The 10,000-nt window shown below is 42.8% G+C and overlaps 1 protein-coding gene across 1 annotated transcript in view; it reads left to right on the forward strand.

Annotated features, from left to right (window-relative positions):
- Nucleotides 1–10,000, forward strand: part of LOC143294605 (gastrin/cholecystokinin type B receptor-like) — an 81,055-nt gene that overhangs the window by 67,431 nt on the left and 3,624 nt on the right. The window contains exons 8-10 of the mRNA XM_076605981.1: nucleotides 2,028–2,151; nucleotides 5,304–5,506; nucleotides 9,633–9,906. Of these exons, the coding sequence (XP_076462096.1) occupies nucleotides 2,028–2,151; nucleotides 5,304–5,506; nucleotides 9,633–9,906 (601 nt within the window). The remainder of the gene's footprint in view (nucleotides 1–2,027; nucleotides 2,152–5,303; nucleotides 5,507–9,632; nucleotides 9,907–10,000) is intronic.

Genomic DNA, 10,000 nt, shown 5'->3' on the forward strand with positions numbered 1-10,000 from the left:
ACAAGCTCCCTGATAACCTCCGTCATTCTGATTCCTTCGCATCTTTTAAATCTCGTCTCAGAACTCATCTTTTCCCTCAGCAATAAGTTCAATTGTAGCAGGTCCACTTCCTTTGCGTTAGCTGTGCTTGACTATGTGTGTATACATATGTATGTGTACATAACTACATGTATGTATGTGGATGTGTATTGTGTGTGCGTGTGTTTTTGTAAGTTTGCGCCTGCCTATGTGTGCGTATGTGTTAGGGTAGCTGTTAGATACACATGTATGTTAAAATGTATGTATGCAGTGTGTGTGTGTGTGTGTGTGTGTGTGTGTGTGTGTGTGTGTGTGTGTGTGTGTGTGTGTGTGGTCACATTTTGGTGTGTGTATGTAACATCGATGTAATGTTTTATGCTAATAAAAGCGTTTTTGTAAAGCACCGAGAGCAGATTTCTGGATAGTGTGCTATATAAGTATCCATTATTATTATTATTCTTATACATATACCAACTCTCTCTCTCTCTCTCTCTCTGTATATATATATATATATATATATATATATATATATATATAAAATTACGTTGTACAAACGTTGCTTGACAGAGATGTTACAAGACTAGAATATCACTCACATGGCCTCAGCGTGGACTCTGATTAACATCGTGTCAGCACTGGTCAAAAAAAGATTTTTTTTTTAATAAAGTCCTTAACAAACAAATAAAAAGAAAGAACAAAGAAAAAGGAGTTGAGCTGAAGATTTGTGTGGCCTTGGTTTATCAGAAACACGATCGGGCTTTTCCTTATTACCAATATCCAACAACCCCCCCACTCCCCCCCCCTACCCCCCCCCCCCCCCCCCCCACTCTCTCTCTCTCTCTATTTTTTTTCTTTTTTTTTTTTTTTCTTTTTTCGTCTTTTCCTCTCTCTGTCTCTCTCTGTCTCCCTAAGTTAATGCAGGCGGAAGTCATGATCAGAATCAGAATGTAATCTGTTCAGGGTTTGTTTTTTTTGTTTGTTTGTTTGGGGTTTTTTAAGGATAAAATCCGATCATCCATGAAATCGAATAGATGTTAAAAAGCAGAGGCTTATTTCAAAACATATTTCACACAAAGATTGTAACATCACAAGCCTATTAGAAATGACTCGGTTTTACATTATGATATTCTTAGAATTTTAATATGCTTATTTATTTTCGTTCGTAGGCTGCCACTCCCACGTTCACTCCGTATGCACGAGTGGGCTTTAGGATGCTGGACTGTTTTTTACCCCCGCCGTGTAGGCGGATGGGAGGTAGACTAAAAAAAAAATCTTGGTAAAAGTCGACTTACATGGGATAAAAGAGGCGACGTATCGAGCCACAGGCTCTTCTTCAGGCAAATGAAATGAGTGAGTGACAGACAGAAAGGTACAGACAGAGAGGGAGAGAGAGAGAGAGAGAAGTTCAGGAAAGGAAAGTGATGAGAAGTCACAGGAAAGGACAAAAAGCAGGGTGAGTAGAACTGTCAGTGTGAATGTATGAGGGAAAGAAAGGGTTCTGAAAGGGAAGGGTGAGGGAAGGCGGATGGTTTTGTTTATTACTATCAGAGAGTATGTTGTTCTTTGGCCTAAAAAGAGATAAAAACGCAAACAGTATCATTTTCAGAGGACTGTGATGTTACAATATCCGAACTTTTTTTTTTCTTTCTAAAGCATACATAAGATTAAATAAGCAAGTTAAAGACTGATCTAGTGATTCATGTCAGTGTGTCGGTTCTTATGAAAAGACTCTGACTGTTGTATTAATGAAGTATATCATGATCCCCAAGTAAAAAAAAAAGTACATATATACCGAGAGATGTGTGTGGGTGTTAGGAGGTGGAGGGGGCGTGTTGGGGGTGCGTGTGTGTGCCAGGGTGCTAATGTGCGTGCGTGCGTGCGTGCGTGTGTGTGTGTGTGTGCACTGTTGAAAAGACCTACTACATACAGAAGTTAAGTTCTCCTGCTCCCCATGAGAACCAAGTACACGTGTACCGAAATGATATGCTGTTTCCATTGTCACCGCACAGGTATTACGCGATTCTGCACCCGATGAGAGCTAAGTACGTCTGCACCATTGGCAGGGCAAGGCGCGCAATCCTGCTTCTTTGGCTTACTTCCCTTGTCCTGGCTCTCCCCATCATATTTCAAACGGTAACTCTGTGTGTGTGTGTGTGTGTGTGTGTGTGTGTGTGTGTGTGTGTGTGTGTGTGTGTGTGTGTGTGTGTGTGTCTGTCTGTCTGTCTCTCCGTCTATATGCCTCTCTCTCTGTGACTCTATTAGTCTGTTTCTCTGTCTCTGTCTCCGTCTGTCTCTGTCAGTCTGTCTCTCTCTTTGTTGCTATTTTTTAATCGAAACTCTCTCGGTGGTGTCATAATTTTTGCCGATCGATTTCGACTGATTCTACAGAAGGAATCGATTTTGTTTCAATGAGATATGGGCACGACTGAAGACTAGACGTTGGTATTACAGCTTCATCCTTGATTGTTAAAAATGGATCACTTTTCTCCCTCTTACTCCCCCCCTCCCCCCCTTCCTCTCTCTTTCTTTCCCACTGGCATATGCCCGTGCTAAATCATCTGAGTCTGAGTTCCTTCTTCAACCACTTCCTTCCCCTCCTCTCTCCTCTCTCTCTCTCTTATCCCCTTCCCTCCTTCCCCGCTTACCCCATACTTGTCAACCGAGTCCTTCATTACCTTCTTTCTCTGTCGTTCCTTCTGTCTGGTACCACGTTATCGGCTACAAAATACACGATTGAGGATAAAAACTTGATTGAATGAATGGACAGAACTGAACGGAATTGAACTGAATAAGATCAATAGTATTGAATGAATGGTACAAACGGTACGGAACTGAACCGAAATGAACCAAACGAAATTGCACTGCATAAATAGATGAATTCTACAGAATGAATAGCACAAACTGAACCGAACTGAATCAAATAAATCATATTGAATGAATAGCACAAACTGAACCGAACTGAATCAAATGAATTCTACTGAATGAATAGCACAAAGTGAACCGAACTGAACTGAATGAAATAAATTATATTGACTGAATGGTACAAACTGAACCGAACTGAATCAAATGAATTCTACTGAATGAATAGCACAAACTGAACCGAACTGAATTGAACAAATTATATTGAATGAATGGCACAAACTGAACCGAACTGAATCAAATTAATTTTACTGAATGAATAGCACAAACTGAACCGAACTGAACTGAATGAAATGAATTATATTGAATGAATGGTGCAAACTGAACCGAACTGAACTGAATGAAATAAGCTATATTGAATGAATGGCACAAACTGAACCGAATTGAACTGAATGAAATGAATTATATTGAATGAATGGCACAAACTGAACCGAATTGAACTGAATGAAATGAATTATATTGAATGAATGGTACAAACTGAACCGAACTGAACTGAATGAAATAAGCTATATTGAATGAATGGCACAAACTGAACCGAACTGAACGGAAGAGAGTTGTATTGAATGAATGGTACAAACCGAACTGAACTGAATTAAATGAATCATGTTGAATGAATGGCACATACTGAACCGAACTGAACTGAATGAAAGAAATTGTACTGAATGAATGACACGAACTAAACTGAACTGAACCGAACTGAAGTGAATTGTACTGAATGAATAGCACAAACTAAACTGAACTGAACTGAAGCGAATTGTACGAATGAATAGCGCAAACTGAACTGAACCGAACTGAATTCAAGTGAATTGTACTGAATGAATGACACGAACTAAACTGAACTGAACCGAACTGAAGTGAGTTGTACTGAATGAATAGCACAAACTGAACTGAACTCAACCGAACTGAAGTGAATTGTACTGAATAAATAGCACAAACTAAACTGAACTGAACCGAACTAAATTGAAGTGAATTGTACTGAATGAATAGCACAAACTAAACTGAACTGAACCGAACTGAAGTGAGTTGTACTGAATGAATAGCACAAACTAAACTGAACTGAACCGAACTGAATTGAAGTGAATTGTACCGAATGAATAGCACAAACTAAACTGAACTGAACCGAACTGAAGCGAATTGTACTGAATGAATAGCACAAACTAAACTCAACTGAACCGAACTGAAGTGAATTGTACTGAATGAATAGCACAAACTAAACTCAACTGAACCGAACTGAAGTGAATTGTACTGAATGAATAGCACAAACTAAACTGAACTGAACCGAACTGAAGTGAATTGTACTGAATGAATAGCACAAACTAAACTGAACTGAACCGAACTGAAGTGAATTGTACTGAATGAATAGCACAAACTAAACTGAACTGAACCGAACTAAATTGAAGTGAATTGTACTGAATGAATAGCGCAAACTAAACTGAACTGAACTGAACTGAAGTGAGTTGTACTGAATGAATAGCACAAACTAAACTGAACTGAACCGAACTGAAGTGAATTGTACTGAATGAATAGCACAAACTAAACTGAACTGAACCGAACTGAAGTCAATTGTACTGAATAAATAGCACAAAGTAAACTGAACTGAACCGAACTGAAGTGAATTTCACTGAATGAATAGCACAAACTAAACTGAACTGAACCGAACTGAAGTCAATTGTACTGAATGAATAGCACAAACTGAACTACTGAACTGAACCGAACTGAATTCAAGTGAATTGTACTGAATGAATGATGCGAGCTCAACTGAACTGAACCGCACTGAAGTGAATTGTATTGAATGAATGGTACAAACTGAACCGAACTGAATAAAATAAACTGTATTGAATAAATGGTACAAACTGAGCCAAGCCGAACTGAATTGAACTGAATAAATTGTATTGAAAGATTTGCACAATTCAGTTTCAGTTTCTAAAGGAGGCGTCACTGCGTTCGGACAAATCCATATACGCTACACCACATCTGCCAGGCAGATGCTTGACAGCAGCATAACCCAACGCGCTTGTCAGGCCTTGAGTGCCTGCTTATATATCTGTGTACCTGTCAGAATGGATTTCTTTTCACATAATTTTGCCAGAGAACGACACTCTCGTTGCCATGGGTTCTTTTTCAGTGCGCCAAGTGCGTGCCGAAAGGCTAGACGCTCAGTTTGATTTTCCAGTCCAACTTGGGAGAAAGGGCGAGAGCGGGATTCGACTCCACACACCCTCACGGACTCTTATGTATTGGCAGCTGAGCGTCTTAACCATTGTGCCACAAACCGAACTGAACTGAATGAAATGAATCCTACTGAATGAATGGTACGAAGGGAACGGAAATGAAGTGGTTGTGGTCGCTATGCCATGCCATGTCAGGTGCACCGCGAGGTGGGCCACTTCCGGCGGGCCTACTGGTGCACCAAGGACTGGGAGAATCGAACCCAGGCCCAGCTGTACGAGGTGTACATGCTGTGGGTCATGCTGCTCCTGCCGCTGGCCACCATCACCTTCGCCTACGTCAGCATCTGCAGGGAGCTGTGGATCATGGGCAGTCTGCGCTCAGCCATGGCCACCAGAGGGTAAGACTGAGTGTGGGTGGTGGTGGGGTGTGAGGTGTGGGGGGGATGGGGGCGTGTGGTGTGGGTGGTGAGGTGTGGGTAGTGGTGGTGTGGTGGGGTGTGGGTGGTGGGGTGGGGTGGGGTATGGGGGGGTGTGGGGTGTGGGTGGTGGGGTGTGGGTAGTGGTGGTGTGGTGTGGTGTGGTGTGGTGTGGGGGTGATGGTGTGGGGAGTTGGGTGGGGTGGTGGTGTGCTGTGTGGGTGGTGGTGTGGTGTGATGTGGGGTGGGGTAGTGGTGTGGTGTGGTGTGTGTGTGGTGGTGTGGGTGGTGGTGTGGTGTGGAGTGGTGTGTGGGTGGTAGTGTGGTGTGGTGTGTGGGGTGGTGGTGTGGGGTGGGGTGGTGTGTGGGTGGTGGTGTGGTGGTGTGGGTGGTGGTGTGGTGTGGGGTGTATGGTGGGGTGATGTTGGGTGTGGGTGGTGGTGTTGGGTGGGGTGGGATGTTGGTGGTGTGGTGGGGTGAGGTTGTGTGGTGTGAGCTGGTGTGGAGTGTGGGTGGTGGGGAATGGCGTATTAGAATCGAACAAACAGATCCCCCCGCCCCCTGTACAGACCAGACACACACACACACACACATATGCACACATGCGCGTCACACGCTCTCTCTCTCTCTCTCTCTCTCTCTCTCTCTTTGTGAACAATTAAGAACAAGAGAGGCAAGACCTTCAAGACTCACTTGTGATACACTTTTTTAAAAAATCTAACCGTTAAAATGTGTTCTGTATTTGTTATTATAGATCTTCGGGTTAAAAAAAAAAAAAAAAGAAAAAAAGAAAAGAAAAAGAAAAAAAGCCCTAACGGCAGATTCGAACCCCGCGTGTTCGGGTGAGAAGAAACTGTCTTAACCATTACACTATCGTGGCGCCTTAATTCACGTTCGAAAATATTACATTTAAACATGCTTTTTTAAAAAGGGTAATAAATCGATTGCGGTACTCGCAGTGAGAACGCTGTTTGAATCATATTATTCTGGTGTATCTTGGGCATTCAAAAAATCTTTAAGGGCAATTAAAAATTCTTTTTAAGTCCGCGGTAAAGGAGACGTGGCTATCGCCGCAATCACACTGCAACATTAAGCCGTTTTCTCTGGATCTAGATAGATGTACAAGTTTTGTTACACCCGGTTGACACGGTCGATTCAATTTCTCTTTTATGTTCATTCTAGTTTTATAGTTTTAAAGTTGACATGAAAATTGAGTATTTTGTTAAACTAATAACATGTAGAGCCAAGTACAAGTACTTCTAAACGTCGTATGAAGTGAAAAGGACTTCATTTTGAGCAAAGTCAAGACTGGACATATTTACGTTTCATCAATTCAAGGGTATTAACTCTCATGGTTTATTATTTTTAACTGAATTCCGACTGTTTCTGTGGTTATTTTTATGGCAGCTTGGAGCATAATCGAGTAAGTGATGAGGCGTTCACAAATCTTTCTCTGGATAAACATTTAACGGTCTCCTTCTCCAACTTTCCATCATATGTTATCGTGTATTGTCGATTGATTATAGGATTAAACGGGCAGGTCAACAACTTGAAACAAAATGGCGTCGTTCACGTTCGGGAAGAATATGAGCACGCGCTTTGAATATGTATAAATAAATGTACGCAACTGATTTTTGCCCATGACCTTCAGGGCTCAGCCAATAGATCTATAAAGTCCACTCGTCGTATTGATTTTAGTATTTTCCGAAAAAGACCACTTGGGCGAATGAACATAGTGAAAACCCTGTACACTGAGAGTGAAACACACAAGCTTTTCATGTATTGAGTATAATTTCAAAATGTAATGTTTAAGATGAGAAAGATCAGTTTAAAGCAAATTAAGTCCCCTAGCATTAATTACAGATTAATTTCCTTTTTTTACTATATGCACCAAAGACATGCAAGATAAATAAAACTTCCATGCTTAGCAAAAGAAGTTCCTGTTTGAACAAAAAATGATAAAAATGACTGCTCTTGTTCTTGTGTCAGAATATCAGATCAAAATGCCAAGTTTAGAGAATTAAAAAAAAAATATAACAGTAAATTCACTTTGCATATAATTTGGCTTTTTTTTGTGTGCCCATCCCAGAGGTGCAATATTGTTTTAAACAAAACGACAGGAAAGAACTGAATTTTTATTATTTTTATGCCAAAATTGGTGTCAACTGACAAAGTATTTGCAGAGAAAATGGCAATATTAAAGTCTACCACGGACACACACACACACACACACACACACACAACCGAACACCGGGTTAAAACATAGACTCACTTTGCAAGTGAGTCAAAAAAGCAATCACAGTTGTAACCTACGTACAACGGACTCATGAAATGATTTCTTGTTGTTGTTGAAAGTATAGCATTCAAGGTGGTAAAAGGGGTAGAATTCGACAATCTTTCTGCAGTTCGAACCACCCCTTCCCCACCCTACCCCCCACCCCCACACACTCCAACTGGTCGGAGTCATAGTCTTGCATATCATTTTACTTCAGTCATATATGTCGTCCATCCACAGGTGCAATAGCAGAGTGGTTAAAGCGTTGGACTTTTAATCTGAGGGTCACGGGTTCGAATCTCGGTAACGGCGCCTGCTAATGCCTGAAACCCCTTCGTGTGTATACGCACGCAGAAGATCAAATACGCACGCTAAAAATCATGTAATCCATATCAGGGTTTTGTGGGTTATGGAAACAAGAACATACGAATCATACACCCTCCCCACCTCACCCCCCCGAAAACGGAGTATGGCAGCGTACACGGCGCCATAAATGAAACAAAAAGGTCAGACACGTATATTGTTACATGTCTGTCTTGAGTCTGTATGTGTGTATTTGTGCGCGCCTGAAATCCGACTGAATGACACGGGAAATGAATAATAAGCGCCCAAAATGGCAGCTGTCAGTCGGCTCTAACTCAGGTAGGCAGCCTGTTTGCGCAAAACGACCCCGAGTTTGTAAAGCGCTTACAGCTTGGGGTGGCAGCTGGCAGTCGGCTGTAACCCAGGTAGGCAGCCTGTTTGCGCAAAACGACCAAGAGTTTGTAAAGCGCTTACAGCTTGGGGTGGGTTGCAATGAGAGAACTTAGCAGCGCTGAGTTTTCATATCGTTTAAAGAATGTTGCCAACTCCACGGTAAGTTCCATACACTTAGAAACGTTCTTAACTCTAGAATAGAACAGAATAGAATAGAATAGAATATGTCTTTATTACCAAGTGTACCGGGGTCACAGGGAATATTGGGAGGTGGGAGGGGGGGGGGATAGTACATAACAAGATACGAACATAAATCGAAAATCATACACAAACACAGATACAGTAGAAATTAGGATACATACAAGTGCATATCAATATAAAAAACTTGTGCATACTCACACATGTACGCACTGCACACACACACACACACACACACACACACACACACACACACACACACACACACACACACACACACACACACACACACACACACACGTTTGAACAGAAGCTGCATATTACATGTGGATGGGGCTGATGACTAGATCTTCAGGTAGATGGTTGTTGGTTGCACAATTCTATTTATCACACTGGATTTGTTCGAGAGACAGGGCATTGACTGCTTTGGGGAAAAAGCTATTGGCGAAGCGATTGGTTTTCGTCCTTATACTTCTGTACCGTCGACCAGAGGGGAGCATCTCGAAAATCACAAAAGCTGGATGTAATTCGTCCTTGCTGATTGATTTTGCTTTTTTTGGAGTAGCCGCTTATAGTATATGTCTTCTAGAGAAGGTAGATCAGCCCCGGTAATGTTGGTGGCAGTTTTTACGATTCTGTTACGGGCTCTAACAAGCAAAACTTAACGCTGCAGAAGATCGCCTTTTGCAACCCGGCCCAAGCTCTAAGCGCTTTACAAACTCGGGGTCAATTTGCACAAACAGGCTGCCCAGGTGGGTTAGAGCCGACTGACGGCTGCCATTTTGGGCGCTTATTATTCGTCTCCAAACCGAGGATAGGCGCTATACAAGTATCCATATCCAATCCAATCCAATCAAATGTATTTCCAACCTGACCCCCCCCCCCCTACACCCCACACACACACCTCCTCCCACCCCACCCCCTCTCCCCACCCACCAGACAAAGTCTCGGAGCACAGGAGCAGCGGGGGTCCTTCGCAGAGTCCTACCAGACGTCGGCCCGTGGCCTGGTCCCAGGTCCGGGTCGAGCTTCTGCTTCCGCTTCCGCCAAAGGGGGACAAGCGCGTTTCACCTTCCGGGCCAGCCCGCAGACGGCACTGTCGTCCTCCCACCTCGGCAGCAGCCCGCACCGAGCCTCCAGCGAGCGGTCGCCTGTCCTCCGTGTGGTGCGGAAGGGGAAGCTGTCTCCTGAGGACGACATGACTAGAAAACAGGTATGTTTGAGAGACAGAGAGAGAGAGGGGGAGAGAGACAGAAAGAGAGAGAGAAAGAGAGAGAGAGAGAGAGAGAGAGAGAGGAGGGACAGGA

This window comes from Babylonia areolata, chromosome 20, assembly GCF_041734735.1.
Source record: "Babylonia areolata isolate BAREFJ2019XMU chromosome 20, ASM4173473v1, whole genome shotgun sequence".
In the NCBI taxonomy this organism is placed as follows: Eukaryota; Metazoa; Mollusca; class Gastropoda; order Neogastropoda; family Buccinidae; genus Babylonia; species Babylonia areolata.